This window comes from Idiotropiscis lumnitzeri, chromosome 4, assembly GCF_059441095.1.
Source record: "Idiotropiscis lumnitzeri isolate Australia: NSW breed Sydney's pygmy pipehorse chromosome 4, RoL_Ilum_1.0, whole genome shotgun sequence".
In the NCBI taxonomy this organism is placed as follows: Eukaryota; Metazoa; Chordata; class Actinopteri; order Syngnathiformes; family Syngnathidae; genus Idiotropiscis; species Idiotropiscis lumnitzeri.
This window is the reverse complement of record NC_142394.1, coordinates 360001-383449: the sequence shown is the minus strand read 5'-3', so window position 1 is coordinate 383449 and position 23449 is coordinate 360001. Positions and strand designations below refer to the sequence as shown.

The 23449-nt window shown below is 48.1% G+C and overlaps 1 protein-coding gene across 4 annotated transcripts in view; it reads left to right on the top strand.

Annotated features, from left to right (window-relative positions):
* Window positions 1-23449, top strand: part of nocta (nocturnin a) — a 30938-nt gene that overhangs the window by 6453 nt on the left and 1036 nt on the right. For 2 of the 4 annotated variants that reach the window (XM_088294365.1, XM_088294362.1), the window contains exons 2-3: window positions 21673-21942; window positions 23150-23449. The exon at window positions 23150-23449 is cut by the window's right edge and continues 1036 nt beyond it. In XM_088294365.1, coding sequence (XP_088150491.1) covers window positions 21681-21942; window positions 23150-23449 — 562 coding nt within the window. In that variant the 5' untranslated portion in view covers window positions 21673-21680. Of the gene's footprint in view, window positions 1-18157; window positions 18343-18841; window positions 18976-21672; window positions 21943-23149 lie in introns of those variants that run through there. The other 2 variants (XM_088294364.1, XM_088294363.1) reach the window with 2 other exon arrangements.

Here is a 23449-nt window from a genome sequence, read left to right as displayed (position 1 = left end):
TTCTCGATCAGACGGGTGGAGTCACGTGACTAGAGGTGCTGTAGTCGTCTTAAAGGGGCATGAACATTGCCGCAGACAGAAAAGGCTTTTCTTTTTTTTTTTAAACACCGAATTTACCGTCATGGGCAAAATGATTTCGGTCATTGTAATAAATTTCGGTAACGGTAAATTTTCGGTTTATCGCCCAGCCCTAGCATGGTTGTCTTGTGGGTGGTGAAAAAGAAAAGGTTGGTTGCTCAAGCATCGTCTTTATGGAAGCCAAAACATTCCCAAACGACAGATGTCGAATTCCTTTTCGGGACAAGCGCAACAGGAACAATTTTAACTAACGTTACTTCGTTTTCCGCCGTCAGCCTCTTCTTGATATGAATCGCCAGCTACGACCGCGTCTGTTTTCCTTTTTTTTTTGTTCAGTTGGGTGGAGTCACGTGACTACAGCCACTGTTGCCGTCTTAAAGGAGCATCAACATAGCCGCAGACAGACAACACTTCTTTTTTTTTTTAAACATCGAATTTACCGACATGGGCAAAATGATGTCGGTCAGTGTATTAAATTTCGGTAACGGTAAATTTTCGGTTTATCGCCCAGCCCTACCTGCCATGTTTGCAACCCCTTCAGGCCAAAGCAACGCCTTAGACAAGATTTGAGTTGGTCTGCGTTTAGCCCCCCCCTACTAACTTTGATGGGTGAGTTTGACAGATAAAATTAATTCATGAAACACTGCAACGCGGATCATGAAATAATTAAATTCAGAAATAATGAATTAAACACAAAAAATGATTAAATACCAAAATAATTAATTAAATTGAAATAATTGTAGCTTTATATAAAATCAATGATAATTTAATTGACACATTTATTTATTTAATTCCACGTTTAATTAATAAATGAAACATTAAATTAATTAATGACTATTTTAATTAAACATTTCATGGTGTATTTATTTATTTTATTTTGGCACTTTCAGGCCACCATACGGTTGAGGGGGGGGGGGACAAGGAAATGCATAACCGGCGTTAAGTATTCAGGATACAAAAAGCCTTTAACTGTATCTCATTACTGTTGCAGATTACAGGTACATTTAATAAAAAAAAAAATTATTTTTTAGGAATTACATTTTTAATGTGGGGAAAGCGATCGCATAGTCGAGTCTTTGACCGTCTTGAAACTTGCTGGCTAAACAAGAACGGAGTGGATAGTATCTGTTTTGGATCGTATTTACTGCAGGCCTTGTTTATTTCAAATAACATTTACAAAGAAATGTGTCAACTGTCAACATCACCCGGACTGCTTGATATCATGGACGATCGCAAACCACTATCGCTATAATTTACTAATTCCCATTACAAATTACCCACAACTTTGCTATTTAAATGCCACATTACCAGTATCGTCTGATAAATTTGTCACCAGGTATAAAAAAAAAAAATATATAAACGTATTTTGCGGTTAACGTGATATCTCAGTCACAGAGCGTATGCGTGGGCGTGTGTATTTGTATGAGACGGGTTTCCGTCTCTTGTGCTTTGGATTTGAAATGTGGGTGGTCAGGCATTTCAATACATGCATATAACAGCCAGAAGACAACTATCATATTGATTTGTTTTGTGTTGTATTTATTTCTTTCAACATATCTGGTATTGTAGCAATCCAAAAATAATTCAATATATAATTCAAGTCAAGTCAACTCAATTTTATTTGTATAGCCCTTAATCACAGACAGTCTCAAAGGGCTTTACATAACTACAATCGACATCCACTGATCTTAACCCCCAGGAGGGCAAGGAAAAACTCAAAACCCCATTGGGGGAAAAGTGAGAAACCTTGAGAAGGGACCACAGATGGGGGAATCCCCCTTCCAGGATGACCAGGCTGCTTTGGATGCCAAGTGGGCAACATTTGACACATACAATGATTCTGTACAATGTTAGATGAGATAATGTGAGAGTCAATCAAATGAAGTGCTGCAGGAAGATGACTTCAGTGGAGTGGGTCCTCATCCAGGGCCGTAATCTCCATGTCAGCATATCCGAGGATGAGCCTTCAATCTTGTACCGGTCAGTTGGTGTAAATTCAGAACAGCCACTTCCAAGTGAATCACCATCACCTAATTCCCAAGGCGGGGGATTGGGAACAGAAAAAAAAAACAGAAGTCGTAAACAGGCAAGTAGTTCAACAAAGTGCTGAAAGATAAGGAAATCAGAAGAGGCGCTGCATGAAGACGACTTTAGCAGAGCAGGTCCCTCCCCGGGTTGGTCAGTGCCATAATCTTCATAGCAGGTCACCATCACCTAATTCCCAAGCAGGGGAAGAGGGGGCAGAAAAGAGAAGAAGCGGCAGTAAACAGGCCAACAAATAATTAAATTAGATGCTTAAGTATATAAATAAATTGATCAAATGCCGCGCTGCTGGAACAGGTGCATGCCCAGTTGGTCAATGCCTTAAACTTCCTAGTGGGTCACCATCACCTAATCCCCCAGCTGGGGGGAAAGGGGGCAGAAAAGAGAAAAAAGCGGCAGTAAACAGGCCAACAAATAGTTCAACTAAATGCACAAGAGTATAAATGCGTCTTTAATAGTGTTTTGAACATTTCTACTGAGGTGGCGCCTCTAATACCTGAGGGTAGTGCATTCCAAAGCATTGGTGCCCGAATAAAGAACGCTCTAGAACTTGCGGACTAATTTTTGGCTCGCGGGATCACCAAAAGACCAGCATTTTGTGAGCGAAGGTTTCGGGACGGAACATATGGTACCACGAGGTCAACGAGATAGGAAGGTGCTAAGCCGTGCAATATTTTATAGGTAAGTAGCAGAACTTTAAAATCACATCTCAAGTGGACCGGTTTTGGCTAGATCGAGCGCTTCCTTGTATATAAGTAAACTATCGCACCATGCCTGACGAAGAACCTCAAGTTTGGTCGCACGCCATTCGCGCTCAAGCTTCCTACAAGATCGTTTCAGTATGCGCGTTTCCTCTGTAAACCACGGAGTAAGCCTCTTTGGACGAGTTTTAGTTTTTAAAGGTGCGATGGAGTCAAGCGCATTTAAAAGAGCGACATTAAAGTTGTTTGTGAGATCATCAATCGTACCAATATAATTAGGAAACGAAGCGGTTGCTAAAGGGAGTAGCTCAGAGAGCGCAGCGGTGGTTGAGGAGCTAATATTGCGGTTGCTCTCGCTTTGATTATGGTCAGAACGATGGCAATGAGCCAAGACTTCAAATTTGATAAAGTAATGGTCAGATTTAGCACTAGTATATGGTAATACAATTATTTTTGAGGATGCTAAGCCTCGAGTTAATACCAAATCTAACGTGTTACCATTTGTATGCGTTGCTTCATCTATTATTTGCGTGAAACCAAACATATCAATTATTGTCTAAAACGCCACGGTAAGTGGCTCAGACGGGAGATTCATATGAATGTTGAAGTCGCCCATGATATATTATCCGCATAAGTTACCAAATCTGCCACAAATCCAGAAAATTAATCTAAAAAGCCTGAGTAAGAGCCAGGGGGACGGTAAAGAACGGCAAGATAAAACGGCAGCGCGGCTGTGGTTCGCATAATGAGAACTTCAAATGTTTTAAAGGAATTGCTAGGACGAGGACTAAGTATATCAGATTCGGAAATGAGGGCTATACCCCCGCCTTTCTTTGCAGGGCGCGCAACATGCGAGCTCACGAAGTTTGGAGGCTAAGCCTCATTTAGCGGAAAAAACTGATTCGGTTTGAACCAGGTCTCGCAAAGACCAATCATGTTAAGATTAAGGTCTCTAATAAGGTCGTTAACTAACAAGGCTTTCGATGAAAGCGATCTAATATTTAAAAAAACGAGTTTCAATAAAATAGGTTTATCTAAGTTATTCCGCGCGACAGGACTCCTGGTCATAATATTAAGGAGATTGCCTTGCCTAGGTCCCGGATTGTACCTCGAGCAACTATAAACGCGGCGAGAAATTCCGACGGTCGGAATACGATAGTTATTTATCAGCTTACGAGTGCTAATATTGTGAGAGAACGGCTCGTTGCCGATAAGACCGACCAAGGAGGAATGCTTAAACCCATCATGTATTGCCATCTCAGTAGAAATTATATAAGTATGTGATGCAACAGCGTATGGTGTGTAGCGCTCAAATCTAGAAGAAAAGCTATGTGTGTTGTCTAAGTCTAGCATAGTGTTATTTAGCTCTAGCCTTACAGACTCCATACCCTTCCTTACAGGCTAACTATTCGCCTGCAACCCGACCTGCTCTAATATGAATAGTCATGGAAGGCTCAAACAATAATCTATGTTTCTAGAAAGAGTGATGGCACCTTCCCAGTTAGGGTGAAGGCCGTCCATCTTCAGCAGGTCAGGTCGGCCCCAGAAAGAAGGCCAGTTATGTATAAACTGCAGTCCCTGCTCACTACAAAAACTAGCCAGCCACCGATTTAGTGAGAATAATCTGCTAAACCTCTCATCATTGCCTCTCCCAGGCAAGGGGCCAGAGACAATTACTCGATGCCGACTCATCTTTCTGGCGAGATCACAAGTCCTTGCTATGTTTTTTTTTGTGATCTCTGATTGCTACATCCTAGTGTCATTGGAGCCGACGTGTCTCACTATATCTGAGTAGCTAGCGTTGTTTGCACTGCGCTGGTGTCTTGGTCTCTTGCGTGCTAGCTCCATAAGATTAACTTCAATGTCGGGTGCTCTGGCCCCAGGAATACACATTACTGTGGCTGGATTTTCAAGCTTAATGTTGCGGGTAATGGAGTCACCTATAACTAAAGTGCGGGAGCCAGGAGACCGAGGTGAAATGGAACTGCTATGTGTCTTAACAGGCTCACCGCGATTAGCAAGCCATTTACAGCCAATGCTAACCGGACTAGCAGGTTGGCTACAACCCGTGCTAACAGTCGTGTCCGCCACATTTACGCTTACCACATTACTCTGCTCTAGCTGGCGGCCACGTCCCTGTAGCAGGGAGAGTCTTTCCATGAGAATGGTGCAAGTGTTGCATGTGGTGGTGCACGAAACCATAGTTGCGTTTACTCGCCCGGTGGATGAACGCGGACGAACAGATGTTGCGCCGAAAGTAACCTTGTTAATGTTTTGTTTTCTAAATACTGTGGTTTTTCAAAGACATATATATTGTTGTAATGCTTTTATTCACTAGCATTTAAAATTAAATGTATTTTTTATTCTCCGATGAGGTGAGGTTACCAACTAACTCCATCCATCTGCTCCTAGTCCGACCCCTCTGTCAAATTTTAGAACCCATTGTGGCCTGCCCACCCCTGCTCTAGGCGTTAATATGAATAAATGGGATGAAAAAATTTACGCATAAAGATAAAGATGTCCTTTATTAGTCCCACAATGGGGAAATTTGAGGTGTTCCAGCAGCAAAGATATAGATCACGCAGAGTCGGCGGCGTAATTTAGCCGTTAATGTGTAACATTAGAAGCAGACATTCATAAAAAGCATGCAAATATACACAGTATAAACGTATCTAAGTGTAATGAAACACTCCTAATGCCTGTCCATTTTACAGAGGGGGAAACGCTGTAATGATAAAAACTACTGAATGATTGAAAATACTGCAATGATAAAAATATTGCAATGATAAAAGTACTGTAATGGTAAGAGTACTGAAATGATAGAAAAGTACTGCAATGATAGAAAATACTGCTATGATAAAAGTACTGCAATGGTAAAAAGTACTGCAATGGTAAAATATACTGCAATGATAAAATATACTGCAATGATAAAAGTACTGTAATAGTGAACGTCCTGCAATGGTAGAAATGCTGCAGTGATAGAAGTGCTGTAATAAGAATACTGTAATGGGAAACAAAATACATCATTGGTCAATATTTAAGTACACCATTGGCTGAAAGTACAGTAGTAGTGTATATAGCATCCTAGGACTGCACAATTGCACTAATGCCCTCCCGTTTGTAGGCCTGACCCAATGTTCTTGTTAAAAAGTCTGACAGCAGTCGGCAGGAAGGAGCGGCGAAATCTCTCTTTGGTACAGCGAGGGTGTAACAGTCTATCACTGAAGGAGCTGTGGAGTGTTCTCAGAATGTCATTGAGTGGGTGGGCTGGGTTGTCCAGCATTGATGACAGTTTTGCCGTCATCCTCCTACCCCCACTGAGTCCACAGAGTCCAGGGAGCAGCCCAGGACAGAGCTGGCCCTCCTCACTAGTTTGTCCAGTCTCTTTTTGTCCCGGCCTGAGATGCCTCCTGCCCAGGAGACCACTCCATAGAAGATGACTGATGAAACCACCGAGTCATAGAAGTTCCTGAGGAGTGTTCCCCGAACGCCAAAGGACCTCAGCCTCCTGAGTAGGAAGAGTCTGCTCTGACCCTTCCTATAGAGAGCGTCTGTGTTGTCGCTCCAGTCCAGTTTAGTGTTCAGATGAACACCCAGGTACTTGTAAATTGAGACCCTCTCAACGTCTGTTCCCTGGATATTCACTGGTGCAGGTGGAGAGTGCCGACACTTGCGGAAATCCACCACCAGCTCTTTGGATTTCCCAGCGTTGATTTGGAGGCGGTTCTGCTGAGACCAGTCCACGAACCCCTGCGCAACCCCTCTGTACTCCCGATCGTCACCGTCAGTGATGAGGCCGACAATCGCAGAGTCATCAGAGAACTTCTGCAGGTGACAGGTTGTGGAATTGTATTTGTAGTCCGAGGTGTAGAGGGTGAACAGCAAGGGAGCCAGAACAGTTCCCTGCGGCGCTCCCGTGCTGCAGAGGAGCACGTCAGACACACAGTCCTGTGTCCTCACGTACTGTGGCCGGTTTGTGAGGTAGTCGTGGATCCATGTGATGAGGTGGTGGGCCACTCCCGCCTGCTCCAGCTTGTCTCCCAATAAGGCGGGCTGGATGGTGTTGAAAGCACTTGAGAAATCAAAGAACATGATCCTCACCGTGCCCCCCGCCTTCTCCAGGTGGGAGAGTGAAGTGTGGAGCAGGTAGATGATGGCATCATCCACACTGATGCCAGGCTGGTATGCGAACTGGAGTGGGTCCATTGAGGAGCTGACCAGGGGGCGCAAATGGACGAGGACCAGTCTCTCCAGGGTCTTCATCAGATGAGACGTCAGCGCCACTGGTCTGAAGTTGTTGAGCTCCTTCGGATGGGGTGTTTTTGAAACCGGAACCAGGCAGGATGTTTTCCACAGCTGTGGGACTCTGCCCAGCTTCAGGCTCAGGTTGAACATGTGCTGGCCGATTCCACACAGCTGATCTGCGCAGGATTTGAGGAGCTGGGAGCTAATCCCATCTGGGCCTGCTGCCTTCCTCGCCTTCATCTTCCTCAGCTGGTTCTTCACCTGAGATGTTGTGAGGAACAAGGCTGAGCAGGAGGAAGTGGTGGTTGTCTGATGAGGCTGGGAACTGGAGCCTGTGGAGAGAGAGAGAGGGAGAGAGAGGGTCTCGTTCGCAGTGGCAGGAGGGGTTGGTGGGGGCTGCAGCAGGGGAGCCTGAGCGGGGTCAGGCATTTGATCAAACCTATTGAAAATAGGTTCAACTCATTTGCCCTCTGAAGCCCCCGCCCCCCTTCTAGGTCTTACCTGGTTGTCCGTGGCCTGAGATGGTCTGCAGGCCCCTCCAGACATCCCTGGAATTGTTCCGCTGCAGTTGTTCCTCCATCCGCATCCTGTAGGACTTTTTCCCCTCTCGGATCCTCCTTCTCAGTTGACGCTGCACTCTCTTCAGCTCGTCCTTGTCGCCTGACACAAAAGCCCTCTTTTTCTCCTTCAGGAGAGCTTTAATGTCCGGTGTGATCCAGGGTTTGTTGTTGGAGAAACATACAGTCCTGGTGGGAATGGTGTTCTCCATGCAGAAGTTAATATAGTCTGTAATTGTGTCTGTTAGACCATTAATGTCCTCACCGTGAGCTTCTCTGAATACCTCCCACACAGTTGTGTTGAAACAGTCCTTTAAGGCCTCCTCGGCTTCTCCGGACCATCGCTGAACTGTGCGTGTCACAGCTGGCTGCCTGCGGACCAGAGGTTTGTACCCACGCAGGAGAGCAACCAAGTTGTGGTCAGCTTTGCCCAGTGGGGGGAGGGGCAGTGATGTGTACGCCTCCTTGGTGTTGGCATAGAAAAGGTCCAATATTTTATTGTCTCTGGTGTGGCAGGTTACATATTGTGTGAATGAAGGCAGAGAGGAGGAGCATGATTGAAGTCACCAGAGATAAGGAGCAGGGCATTTGGGTGCTGTGTTTGTAGCCTGCTCACAGCTGCAGTCAGTACGTCACAGGTTGTCTCACTGTTTGCAGAGGGTGGCACTTACGCCGCCACCGCGATCACATGACTGAACTCTCGCGGTAAATAGAACGGACGCATGCTAACAGCTATCAGCTCAATGTCCCGACTGCAAAGTTGATCCTTAACAGTTATGTGCCCAGGGTTACACCATCTATCATTAACAAACACAGCCAGCCCTCCCCCTTTCCTCTTACCGCTCTCCAGTGTCCTGTCCGCGCGTAGTATTTGGAAGCCGTCCAATTCCACGACGGCGTCCGGCGTTAGCTCTGTTAGCCACGACTCCGTGAACACCAGAAAGCTAGCCTCCCGGACAATCCTCTCGTGCCGGGTTAGCGCTGTTAGCTCGTCCATTTTATTGGGGAGGGATCGAACATTCCCCATAATAACGGACGGGAGGACGGGGTGGTATCGTCTCCTCCTTGCCTGGGGTTTAGCCCCCGCACGACATCCCCGTCTCTTCCTCCTCAGCTCGCGGGGGATATCGGGTCTCACTCCGGGAGCTGACGCGGGGTTAGCACGTAGTGCTAACAGTTGATCTCTTGAGTACACGATCGATCCGTAGCTCAGAGTTTCGTCTCCGGACACGATCGCGCAAAAAACAGCCCCCAACAGCAGTAAAACCACCACAAGTTGTATGTCCATGGCTGAGATGAGGTAAAAATAAAATAAAACAGGGTAAAGGGAAAAAACACACGAAAAAGGCTCAGTAGTAAGCCACGCTGCTGTAAACAGGCAGCCACTCGCGCGGCGCCGGAACCAGAAACATGTGTGCATAAGCACACATGCGGACATCCACTCACACACACACGCATGGATATACTTGCATATATTTAACAGTTCATACAGTATGGTAACATTTTAAAATTGTAAATTTGTAGGAGATCCCGGGATGGGGGGAGGATGAGATCTCCAATCGGACGGCCTACACAATGATGAACCATGCGATCGGACAAACGACTAACGTTACATACATTTGCGGAAAGCTGTGCAAGAACCATCGTGGCCTGAAAATACATCAGGCCAAAATTAAATGATTGGAGAATGAGAACGAGGTACAACGCTCAGGTCCTGTACCTGGTGAGATGCAGGAGGAGGCTGGCCAGGAGGCAACCCACAGAGCCCAGTCCCTCCACGTACCTCAGTATCCCAAGCCTGCAGAGTAATTCCACAGCAGCGGATTAAGTGTCCCCCAGCGAGCAAGAGGAGTAGTTTGCAGTTTGACGAGGATGTGTCAAATATCATCCAGGCCACGGCCAAAGGAAACGCAGACAGCCGACTCACATCGATGACCACCATCATCTTCAGTTATGCCTCAGAAAGATTTGGGCAGGTGGAGAAAAGGAAATCCAAACCCATTTCCTACACAATGAGCCGCAAAGCCACACAGATACATCATCTGCGCCGGAAGCTTCACACCCTCAAGAAGCACCATAAGATGGTAACTGAGCAGGAGAAAAAAAACTTTAGCGGAACTGAAAAACATCTTGCGCAAGAAGCTGATGACTCGGAAGGAGCCAAGCTTTAAGGAGGTTGAGGAGGTCATCAAGGCAGCCCGCTCGGCATCAGCACCAGTCCCCAGTGGAATTCCATATCTGGACTACAAGCGCTGCCCGGAGCTTCTAAAGCACTTGGGGAGGATCTGAAGGTGATTTGGAGAAGGGGAAAAGTGGCTGACCAGTGGAGGCATGCTGAGGGAGTTTGGATCCCCAAAGAGGAGAACTCAAGAGACATCAGTCAGTTCCGATTCATCTCACTGCTAAACGTGGAAGGGAAGGTGTTTTTCAGCATAGTCTCACGAAGACTGACTGAGTTTCTCCTCAAAAACAGCTATTTTGATCCATCAGTTTGGAACACACTGCGGTCATCACACAACTATTCAGAGAGGCCCATGAGAACAGAGGCGACTAAGCCGTCTTGTGGCTGGACCTGGCCAACACCTATGGGTCCATACCACATATGCTAGCTGAGTTTGCTCTCCACCTCCACCATGTTCCCACGAAGATCAAGAACCTCATCCTGGATTACTACAATAACTTCAGGATAAGAATCACATCTGGTTCAGAAACATCATACTGGCATCACTTTGGGAAAGGAATAATTACAGGCTGTACCATCTCTATTGTCCCCTTTTCCCTAGTGTCGGGTTTAAAGCATACAGGGCCCTCCCACTCGCCCCTCTCGGCCAGTCAGACCACCTGTCCTTGCAGCTCGCACCTGCGTACACCCCTCTCAGACACAGATTCAGGCCCACCACAAAGACTGTGAAAACCTGGCGTGACGACGCCATGAGTGAATTACAGGACTGCTTTCAAGACACAAACTGGGACCTCTTTGATCATCAGGACCTTGATGTCTACACACATTGTGTACTGGACTACATCAAGTTCTGCATGGATACTGTGTCCCTACACAGGACTATACGGACCTTCCCAAATGCGAAGCCCTGGATGTCCAGCAGGGTTCGCGCTCTCCTCAAGGCCCGGGACGCTGCCTTCAGGTCAGGCGACAAAGCCCAGTACAGGGTGGCCCGTGCTGACCTGAGCAAAGGCATCAAGCTAGCCAAGGCAATCTACAAGGGGAGGCTGGAGGCCCACCTTGCCAGTAACAGACCCCGGGAGGTGTGGCAGGGTCTACGGAGCATCACCAACTTCCGTGGCGGCAGCACGACCTCTGTAGACCCGAGTGCATCGCTGGCAGAGGAGCTTAACTGCTTCTTCGCTCGCTTTGACTCGCCCCAACCGTCACACCCCCGCACTTCATGCTCCAACTCCCCCCCACTCATCGTAGAGGAACACGATGTGAGGCGCGCGCTCCTGGCGGTTAACCCCAGAAAAGCTACTGGACCCGACGGAATACCAGGCAAGGTCCTCAGAGCATGTGCCCACCAACTGGCACATGTTTTCTGCAGGATCTTCAACCGCTCCCTGGCTCAAGCAGTCATCCCCTCCTGCTTGAAAACTTCCACCATTATTCCTGTCCCCAAAAAGTCACCAGCCGTTCACCTGAATGACTACCGTCCTGTTGCTCTCACACCAGTCATCATGAAGTGCTTCGAGAGGCTGGTTCTCCAGCACATCAGGGACTGCCTTCCTCCCACTCTGGACCCCTACCAGTTTGCATACCGGGCTAACAGATCCACTGAGGACGTCATCGAAACTGCTCTGCATGTTGTGCTGGGCCACCTGGAACAACAAGGATGCTCTTTGTGGACTACAGCTCGGCATTCAACACGATCATCCCAGACATCCTCGTCGCCAAACTGGACATTCTCGGCCTCCCTGCCCTCACACGCATCTGGATTAAGGACTTTCTGACCAACAGACCCCAGACTGTGTTGCTCGGCCCCTACACGTCCTCCACCCGCATGCTGAGCACCGGTTCCCCTCAAGGATGCGTGCTGAGCCCTCTCCTGTACGCCCTCTACACCTACGACTGCAGCCCGGCCCACGGCAACAACAACCATCGTCAAGTTTGCTGACGACACGACAGTGGTCGGTCTGATCTCGGAAGGTGACGAGACAGCCTACAGAGAGGAGGTAAAGAGACTGACAGCTTGGTGCAAGGACAACAGACTGCACCTTAACACTGCAAAAACAAAGGAGATTGTTGTCGACTTCAGGAGGAACAAGACGATGCCGCCCGCCCTCTGCATCGAAGGCGTGTGTGTGGAGAGGGTCCACACGTTCAAGTTCCTGGGAGTACAGATCTCCGACGACCTTTCTTGGACTCACAACACCACAGCAGTGGTAAAGAAGGTCCGCCAGCGTCTGCACTTTCTGAGAGTCCTCAGGAAATTCAACCTGGACAGGAAGCTGCTGCTAGCCTTCTACCACTCGTCCATCGAGAGCCTGCTGACGTACTGTGTCTCCACCTGGTACAGCGGCTGCACTGAGGCGGACAGAGTGAGGCTCCAGAGGACAGTCAAAACAGCGCAAAGGATTATTGGCTGCCCTCTCCCCTCACTGTCGGACATCTACACCGCCCGGTGCCTCAGAAGGGCTCTCAACATCGTCAAAGACAATACCCACCCAAACTCACACCTGTTCGACCTGATGCCCTCTGGCAGGCGCTACAGATGCATCAAATCGAGGACCAATAGACTGAGAAACAGTTTCTTTCCGAGAGCCATCTCCATTCTGAACTCTCACACACACACACGAGAACACCCTTACCTTGCAGAACAGCATTGTGATGTGTTTTTATATACACTATTCAGTACTAAATTCCATTGCACGCTCTTATTTATTTATCTAATTTATATATTTGTCTGTATTATTGTTGTATTGCACTGGAGAGGGGAGCCCTCTAATCCCGTTGCACACTTGAGTACAATGACAATAAAGGGATTTCTAATTTCTCATTTCTAATTAAATGCCCCGACGCCTTGTTTAGACTGAAATACCTTTACTGATCTCACTAGGAAAAAAGCAGGCATTGTTGTTCATCCTTACATTTCCCCCGTTTGTGGTGTTTATAAATCATGGCCCTACGGCTTTAAGACAGATCATCATAATGAAATCATACAACAGTGTGATTATCAGTGGGCCGCCACGAGTCATGACAGTACCCACCCCTAAAGGGACGGATCCCAGACGTCCCAAAGATTTTAAACAAAAAAGAAAAAATGTTAAAAAACGAGGGTGGGCGGAAGGGGCCGGGAGGCGGGACCACGGCCTACGACCGAGACCGGTCTGGCGGATGTCCGGGAGGCCAGACCAGCGAGTCCCGTCGTGGCCATTCAGGCGGCCATCCGGGAGGCCAGACCAGTGAGTCCAACCGTGGCCATTCAGGCGGACGTCCGGGAGGACCAGGTCGCCACATGGAGTGCGCCGCAGAGGCTGAGACGAGAAGCGGCGGCGGATCGCTGGGTGCCGCCGAGGCAGGAGCTTGGAGCGGCGGCGGGCCGGTCGCAGCCGAGACAGGAACTTGGAGCGGCGGCGGGCCGGTCGCAGCCGAGACAGGAACTTGGAGCGGCGGCGGGCCGGTCGCAGCCGAGACAGGAACTTGGAGCGGCGGACGTGCTCCGCTGGGACATGAGCTTGAGGCGGACACAAGGCGTGCTCCGCTGGAACATGGGCTTGGGGCGGACGTGGGACGTGCTCCGCCGGAACATGGACTTGGAGCGGACGCAGGACGTGCTCCGCTGGGACATGAGCTTGAGGCGGACGCAGGACGTGCTCCGCTGGGACATGAGCTTGAGGCGGACGCAAGACGTGCTCCGCTGGTACATGAGCTTGAGGCGGACGCAGGACGTGCTCCGCCGGGACATGAGCTTGAGGCGGACGCAGGACGTGCTGCGCCGGAACATGGGCTTGGGGCGGACGCAGGGCGTGCTCCGCCGGTACATGGGTTTGGGGCGGACGCGGGACGTGCTCCGCCGGAACATGGACTTGGAGCGGACGCAGGACGTGCTCCGCCGGGACATGAGCTTGAGGCGGACGCAGGACGTGCTCCGCCGGGACATGAGCTTGAGGCGGACGCAGGACGTGCTCCGCCGGGACATGAGCTTGGGGCGCTGGCGACGCGCCGGGACGGGGCTCTGCAGGTGGCGAGGAGCCGGGACGGGGCTCAGCAGCTGGCGAGGAGCCGGGACGGGGCTCAGCAGCTGGCGAGGAGCCGGGACGGGGCTCAGCAGCTGGCGAGGACCCGGGATGGGGCTCAGCAGCTGGCGAGGAGCCGGGACGGGGATCAGCAGCTGGCGAGGAGCCGGGACGGGGCTCAGCAGCTGGCGAGGAGCCGGGACGGGCCTCAGCAGCTGGCGAGGAGCCGGGACGGGGCTCAGCAGCTGGCGAGGAGCCGGGACGGGGCTCAGCAGCTGGCGAGGAGCCGGGACGGGGCTCAGCAGCCGGCAGTGAGCCGGAGTGGGACTCTGGAGGCTGCAGCTGATGAGGAACCGGCACTGGAGGCTGCAGCTGACGTGGTGGCGGCATGGGTGGCTGCAGCTGACGTGGAGGCGGCATGGATTGCTGCAGCTGACGTGGAGGCGGCATGGGTGGCTGCAGCTGACGTGGAGGCGGCATGGGTTGCTGCAGCTGACGTGGAGGCGGCATGGGTTGCTGCAGCTGACGTGGAGGCGGCATGGGTTTCTGCAGCAGGCGTGCAGGCGGCATGGGTTGCTGCAGCTGACGTGGAGGCGGCATTGGTTGCTGCTGCTAACGTGGAGGCGGCATGGGTTGCTGCAGCTGACATGGAGGCGGCATGGGTTTCTGCAGCTGACGTGGAGGCGGCATGGGTTTCTGCAGCTGACGTGGAGGCGGCATGGGTTGCTGCAGCTGACGTGGAGGCGGCATGGGTTGCTGCAGCTGACGTGGAGGCGGCATGGGTTGCTGCAGCTGACGTGGAGGCGGCATGGGTTGCTGCAGCAGACGTGGAGGCGGCATGGGTTTCTGCAGCAGACGTGCAGGCGGCATGTGTTGCTGCAGCTGACGTGGAGGCGGCATTGGTTGCTGCTGCTGACGTGGAGGCGGCGTGGGTTGCTGCAGCTGACGTGGAGGCGGCGTGGGTTGCTGCAGCTGACGTGGAGGCGGCGTGGGTTTCTGTAGCTGACGTGGAGGCGGCGGCGGGCCGGGCACAGCAGGCGGGTTGGGCGCAGCCGAGACGGGGGACCTGATCCCTATCAGCCTGCCGCCATAGGGAATCCGGGGAACGGGAGACACGAGGAACACGAGAAACCGAAGCTACAGGCGCTAGTGAACGTGAACTATGAAACGCAACGGGAGCGTGACCAGGTGCGGAATTTGACGGGGGAAGAGGTGAACGACATGGCTGTAAATTACGTGACTCCGGGAGTGAAGCGCGCGAGGTACCGTGGGGAGTAGCAGAACCCCTACTGGGGCGCCGGCGTTGGCCGCCACGTGGGGGTGCCCGGAAGGCCAACCGGGTGCCCCAGTAAGGGCTCGCAGTGGCAGAAGGGGAAAAGGGATCAAAACAAAAGGGTGCCCATAATTCATCCTGAGAGGGAGAATCTTATGCGAAATCAGACTCGGAATTGTCGTCGAAATCCGAGTTGATTATCACTGGGGGAGGTGCGACGGTGGGATAATCATTAACGTGATCATGGAACGAAAGGGGAGAAAACGGCGGCAGGCTGAGGTGGGTAGTCCAAGCGGCGACGACGCCGCCGAGAGCTTCCCGCTGGGTCCGTAGCGGGTCGGAACATTCTGTCAGGGCTCGCCGGTCTGCGAGGTGGGGAAGGACCCAAAATGCAGGGAAGCCATGGAAGTGTAACTTAGAGGGAATTTATTAAATCAACCAACAAGGAACTAGGACAAACAAACGTGGCAGGGTGCAAAAATAACAAAGACGAAACAAACGTGACTAAACAGAACAAAATGACGAGGAACAAGGACAGGGACAAATACTAGGGATCGTGAGCGGGAACGAATGACGAGGAACAAGGACAGTGACAAAAACTAGGGACCGTGAGCGTGATCGAGAGCGAGAACGAGATCAGGGAGCGGCCGTGACAGTCCTCAAAGGGAGCAATGTTCCGACGCTGAGTTGTCAGTGTAGGTGGCTTAAGTAGTGTGTGTAATCCGTATGTGAATGGAAGTCAGGTGTGGGGCTGGTGGGCGCGTCTCTCAGCTGCGGATGACATGGCACGAGACGATCGCTGGAGGGAACGCCCCCACACAGCTGGGAAAACAAAACACACATGGCATGGGAAACGGGACATGACAAAAACCAACAAAAGACCTGACATGACCGCCACGGGTCATGACATCCCTAACACATAAGTTACAGCCCTGAGAGGTACAACATTTCTGTTCATAGCTGCTGGCTCTCCACCCAAACGCGGTTCGAGTTAGACTTCTGTTAAAAGTCGAACGTACATCAAAGCAATTCATTTTAGTGATTAGCACGCATAGCACCTCATTGCTCGCCGTCTTGCTCGCCTCCTCGTTTAGAACACAACTTGTTAGTGGAGTCGTTTATTTGCCATTATGTAGCTTGTTGTTGCTGCTGTGCACAGACTTACATATAGTTCAAATAAAGTCCGTTCTGCTGTGGCGCTAGCTTGGCGCGGAGCATTTAAGTAGCGGTGAAAGAAATCACTTCCGGGACAACGAGCCACGGGGCGACGCTTTTTTTTAATCAGTACTGCGTGAACTAGGGGCAAAAACTGCTTTGACGAGGTCAAACTCGTGTTGTCTGAAATTGCATTTTCTGTCCCAAAACGATTCATCCCCAGCATCGCACCGCGTTCCCCAGCATCGCATAGGGGGGGCACGCCCCATTATTTGAGAATCACTGGACTAAGGCAACAGGGCGCATGGACAAGGTGGGAGGACGCACAACAGTGCAGGATCACCTGGATTAACATCTTGCAGCCTGATTTCCAGCGGGTCCGATTCCTGGTCCAAGCTGTTTATGATGTCCTGCCAAGCCCGGCAAACCTCCATGTGTGGGGGGGAAAAGCGAGACACCCTCCTGCCCACTGTGCTCTGGTAGAGGCTCTTTAGAACACCTCCTCAACGGCTGCCCGAAGGCTCTGGCCGATGGTCGCTGTCGCTGACGGCATGACCAGGTGATTAAGGCAATCGCTGAGAGCGTAGCTTCAGCCATCAGCTCCAGCAAAAACCATCACGCTCCAAAGAAGGAAATCTCCTTTGTCAAGGCTGGAGAGAAACCCAAAACAAACCAACAGAAGTCAACGGACCTACTGCACACAGCATCCGACCGGCATCTACAGGTAGATCTGGGGAAGCAACTGAGGTTCCCCCAGCACATCGCAGCAACAACCCTCCGCCCGGATATGATCATGACCTCCCAGTCTTCAAGACAGCTGATTTACACTGGAGTTGACAGTACCCTGGGAAGAACACATAAAGGAACCAAATGAAAGGAAGAGAGCTAAGTACCAGGAACTGGTGGTGGAGTGGAGGGGGGGAGTCTGGAGGACCTTCTACGAGCCCATAGAGGTAGGCTTCAAGGGATTTGCTGGACGGTCCCAGTGCAAGGTCCTGAGCCGCCTGGGAAGAGTAGGAGTGGCTAAGAAGAAGGCCATAAATTCTGCAAGTGAAGCCGCTGAAAAGGCCACCCAGTGGCTTTGAATGAAGAGGGCAGATCCGTGGGCTGCTACTGGGACACAAGTCGGGGCCTGATCACCCCCGACTGGGTTGCCCAGGTGAGGTTGTATGATGTTGTGAGACCCAAAACACCTGATGACCCTGAGATACATCACTGATGATGCGTCCCAGTGCATTCATGAGGTGTTTCTTTGAAGGAAATACTGCACTGTAAATTATATCAAAATCAGTTTATCAGTGTTGGTTATCTTGTTGTAAGGCAGGAAAGCAATGTTTAGATGTTTGAGATGTCACAAAAGAAAAAAACATTAGTGTCAAAATTGAGCTTGAAATAAATCTTGAAATTGTGAAACTTGGCTATGTTCAACTGTTGATTACCAATGAATGGAAAATGGTAGAAAGCAACTCTTTTTTCCTAATGAAAGACGAGATCTCAAATCTTTATTTTGATGGGTGCCCTGTTCATATAGCTGTTGAACACAATATGTGAGCCTTGAAAGATCAGTGAAAATCCTTCCAAATTCCTCGCAAGGTGGAGGTGGTTCCTCGGAAGATGGCTGGCAATGAATGAGTTAAAGTCCCATAAAACCAGGAACATTTGGGCATTTTTGCCTCATTCACTGAATGACTGAATAAGGAAGTACCTTGTTCACCAGGTTTATCGATAGAGGGTTTTTCGAAGTTATGTTTTATGGTTCTTGCACCACAACTATAGTCACAGTGCGTGTGCGTGCGTGCGGGGGTGTGTGTGCGTGTGTGTGTGGGGGTGCGTGCGTGTGTGTGCGCATGCGCACACACACGTGAGGGGGAGGGGCCAAAGGCGAGTGGGACGGGTGGGTAGTGGAGAATTGCTTGAGTCACCACTTCATCTGGCTGCCACAGCATCAGGATTTTCTCAAGGCACTCTCGATATGCAGCAGACTACTTTCTGAGTTATGGAGGCCAAGTGATGATCACAGGAAGTATTGGATGCAAAATTAGTGAAGGAGCTAAAATTCTTATTGCATATGCGTGCCAGATTAATTTGGGGGATTTTGTTCCATGTGAGTATCTCAATGTATTTTTCCCACATATAATTTCTTGCACACACATACTGGCTCAATATTGTGTATATGTATGAGTTTTGAATATAAAAGAAATACCACCATTTTGAGTATGGTAGTTGTAAGCGCAGGCGCAATAAAGAGTCTATAAGCCAATGCAATCATCAACATGTTACAGGTCTCTGAGACTATGTGGTGGTCTAAACTGTAAGGGGTTTTAACTAAAATGTGAAACAAACATTATTTTGGTCCCATTGAAGGGGAAAAAAATCGCCACCCATTTGTGGCTTCAGAGCTGTTATTCCTTCGTGTGTTTTTAGTTGGGTAAACATGAGTGTACCGTGACTTATTATCAGCATGCCAAGGATACACAAATAGTAAAAGGCCTCCTAAGTTATTCTGTTTGTAAAATATTTAAATTATTAGAATTTATTAATTTTGTGTTATTTGTATACTTGTTTATTGAGCGGTTCAGTTTATGTGCCTTATATTGGAAAAGAGGATGTTGGAGATGGAGTTGCCAGGAAAGAGCAGGAAGGGAAGGCCAAAGAGAAGACATATGATAGTGGTCAAGGAGGACATGCAGGCTGTGGGCGTGACGGTGGACGATGCGGAGGATTGGGCCAGATGGAAGTGAGTGATCTGCTGTGGCAATATCTGACGGAAGCAGCCGAAAGGCAAAGAAGTTTATGTGTCGGCTTGTACATAGCGCAGTTTTGTCACAATGGCATGGAGTTGCAGACGGTGTGACTCAATCTGTGGAAAATAGCGCATGCACCGTATTATAAATTTCATTTGGCTGGTTATTAGTGACAATACACAAGTATACTGCTTGGGGTCTTTTTTTCCTGTGTAGTTAAGGCAGAAAGGATGCCCTGCTGCACACCTTTTGGGCTGGATAGATTCTTCTGTCAATTTAGGTGTGTCACTGATGAACCTTCATGAAATGTACATAGTCATACTCCGGGTGGACCGACCTAGAAATGAAGGCATTCCCTGACAAACTGTCAGTGTGTGTAATCTCTCTCATCTTTTTTACTTCCGTGCTCCGGAGACTGCACTAAGATTTAAGCACATGCACCAAACTCGAGGCCTGGGGATCAGATCTGACCCACCACATCATTTTATGTAGCCTGCAAAAACAAATTACGTGCATTGATTTCATATTTCTTGTTAAATTACCAAAATTCCAAATTGTCCTCACTTTTAAAGGTATTGAAATATTACAAGCATTTTTTGTTAAAACCCTCATTAAAAATAAATGTAATAATATTTGATCAAACCGTTTTTTACTGGCTTTGGATTTCAATACTCATCAATGCAGTGTGTGGATGTATTGTAAGGCGATCATACATTTATTTGGCTTCACGGTCATAACAGCCCTCTGAAATGAATCCATAACTACAAAGTGCTCTGCGACAAAAATGAGTTTGACCCCCTCTGAAACATCATATTGGGCATTTGAATCATTTCACAGCCACTGATGGCGGGTGATGGCTGTGCAAATGGGGTCGTGGGGCAGGGGCACATCTGGCCCATATATGCTCAATGACTGCCCACGGCTGGATACATATCCCCACTAAATTACAATGACAGCTGAATTTCAACATTCTATTATATTAATTGGTAAAGAATCATTGCCAGCTGACATTTTTCTTAACAAGTCTCTGCAATAGTTTTCATAGAAGCCACTACGTCCCAAAACCATGACCAATTCTCATCCAAAATTGATGTGGAGAAGGATAGAAATATAGTAATAATAGTTTGAAAATATTAGAATGAAACTTGAAATAGTTTGGGTGAGATTAATGTTGGAATTTCAAGGGCCGAAGTGAACTACAACGTGAGTCATTTTGGGTGTGCTGTAAAAATAAAGGTCCAAGGGGTCACAACAAACATCTGGTTCAGGAGTCGATGGAAGCACCCCCATTAGGAATTCAGAGAAAAAACCTGTGGGATTGGGTCCCTCCACGGACGCCGGTAGGCCAATGACTCGTATTTCATTCCTGCAGTTCTGACCCTCAATGTCTGTAGCCTTTGCCGCTTTTTTTAATTGCCCTACCGCAGCGATCCACCAGTAACATTTCTCCTCCAATGTTTGGATTCGCTGGATATTTTGGACTGCATAATTTTCCAACTACTCAAGTTGTTGTCCGTGTTCCGTCACCGCAGATTGTATTTCGTCCATTTTAGCTTCTCGAGCTGGGGATGTAGTTTTAAATAAGTCAGCTGCTTTGCTAGCCCAGTGGTCTTCTAAGACCACTAAGGAAAGGCGTCTTTCCCGCACTTTTGAAGATTTTGACATCTTGTGCAGACGATTTAAGTGCACTGTCGCTTACAAACCTGTTTTACGCGCCCTTACAAAGCTTTTGCTGATCTGTCAGATTTGTGCAGCTGAGCATTCATACTGCAGATGTATTGCATACATATCCCATTTATATCTAGAAACAAAAGAGGAACAGGTCGGATTTGCAATCAAATTTTAATTGTACTGTTCACACTGCATGAAAAAAAAGATGTTGCATATGGGCATAAAAATCGGAATTACAATGTGTAGTGTTTTTTTTTTGGGGTGGGGGGTTGGGGGGTGGTCATTCATTCTTTTTAAACCTACTTCCTGAGTTAGTGAATTGTATAAATAAACAGACTGAACTAACACTTTGAATCTAATGGTACCTTTTACACAATATATTGTTTTTTAAAATCCGTTAATCTCCTTACTCTGAAACATTGCGGTGAGAATTTCTGAAAGAGCATCTCCTGTCCAACCATTCCTGCCACAGATTTAAGATGACGGTGAAAATTTGACCCAAATTAAATTAGTGAAAAATGCTTGGAAATGTGGAACTGTCAACAATTGAGACTTTGACCACTCATACCTCCTTAATTATTATAGTGCAACTTGTTGTATTGTGTGTTGGCATGTGCATTTGGTTGTCAGTGTGTGGTATGCCAATGCGAGGAAATTAGATACAGAAAGCCTGTAGAGTAAATAATTGAATTTCAGGGTCCTATTAGGCTATTATTTGGTTTAATTTGCAGTTGAGGTGTTGAAAAGAAAGAATGCAATGTTCACTGAATGCAGCCCCACTACATAGCTAATTTTTTTGAAAGCTTGTACTTTGTATGTTGTCGGAAATAACTACTATATTATGTACATTTGCAGTTTATAGCATTTTCTAATTGATTTTTACAGTATACTATATTTATTTTAATGCCCCACATGTGGCGATGGAGAGCCACGATTGCAGATGTATTTTACAGTTGTTAATTGAACACTGGAAGAACAGTAATACACAAATAACTGTTTTATTTTTTTGTATCCTTTAGTTAATCCAATGGGCAGCAACGGCAGCAGGCTGTATAGTACATTGGCCAAGGCACTTCACAGCACCACCTTGGACCAAACAGACGAGAATGTGGACCACAAAAATCAGATTGAGCTTGACCCGGAGCAGCTACTCAGAGAATGTGAGGAAGTCCTAAGGAGGCGTCCGGCCAGGCCCCACAGAGCTCTAATATATCCAAAGGATTCTGTCCCCTGCCGCCACAAGCTCGGGCCATCCATACGAATAATGCAGTGGAACATACTTGCTCAAGGTAGATCTCCCATGCTTCACACCTCAAGTCTGGTTTGTTTGACTATTGTGAACGATATGTACAATCTCGGAAAAAACAGCAACATTTTTTTAACGGATCGGTTGCGTGTCGCTGGGACAGTACCTTCAAGTGTAAACCTAAGCTGCTTTTCCATTAGCCCCAAACAAACCCACACCGCAACACTCGGCTTGGCCCGACTCCACACCACATGCCCTCCATTGCTTTTCCATTCCAACAGGTGTGGGGCGGGATCAACGCAACTGTGCAAGCCGGCACACTCCCAGTGTGTGGGGTTCTTTTGTAACAATTCATGTGGCGAGTCTCGGCCATTGTTTTTGCAGCGATTCAAAATATGAATTGCCATTGCAAGATTTGTCGATGTCGCAAAATGCAGCCCATCAAATGCACACAAGCTTTCACATCGAGACAAAAAAAAAAATATTTCCGGGTTTAAGCAAGCAAGACATAGTAGTCAGCCACCGTCAAGACAAAAATACAGTGTATACAGTGCACACATTTACAATTTCTTATGTAACATGGATGATTGAGTGCGATAGTGAAATAGTGCGATTGGGAATTCGGGTGCGTTATGCATAGCTCGCCTCTGGTTTCATATTAAGAATGCACAACTTAAATTTAACGCAACAGTTAATTAAGACAAAAATTCAACCAACTATGGGTAACAGAAAGGATAATGATTAGCAAAACGAAAATGTATTGCATGCTGCATGCAACTTTGTAACCGAGAGTGGCCGAAGAGTAAAAAATTACACAAACAAACATTTTTTCTTAACAAGAACCGTTGTCAGTTGGTTCAAAGTGCACATCTCGGGTCTAGATTACTACTATTACTGATTATTTCTTTAAACTGCTTTCAATACAACTATGGTCTCTTTGGTAAGGTATTTGTATAGCTAGTACTTGTTTGTACCTTTACATGCTAAGAAAAAGATACAGAAATGGTCCCTTTGGGCTGCAAGTGTACCTTTTCTTACAACACATCAATTTTTACCTTGGAGAACAAAATGGACTCTTTTAGTACCCTTTTTTCCAGACAGTTTTACCTAACAGCTGGAAGAGTGTGTGCTTGGTTACAAAAAGGTTGTAATCATGCTTCATTTGGGTACGGGACAACTGTTTTACTTTGCGTGTGCTCGAAGGGCAAACTAAAGTTAGGTTGTGACAGTTGTTTTCTCTGTCTTTACAGCACTTGGTGAAGGAAAGGATGGATTTATTCGTTGTCCTCTTGAGGCCCTCAACTGGAAGGAAAGGAAGCACTTAATCCTGGAGGAGATCCTCACCCACCGCCCTGACATTGTTTGCCTTCAGGAAGTTGACCATTATTATGACACTTTCCAGCCAATAATGGCAAGCCTCGGTTATCATGGTAGCTTCTTGGCAAAACCCTGGTCCCCTTGTTTAGATGTAGAGCAAAATAATGGTCCTGATGGTTGTGCATTGTTCTATCGCCACTCACGCTTCTCCCTACAGAATACAGTTCATTTGC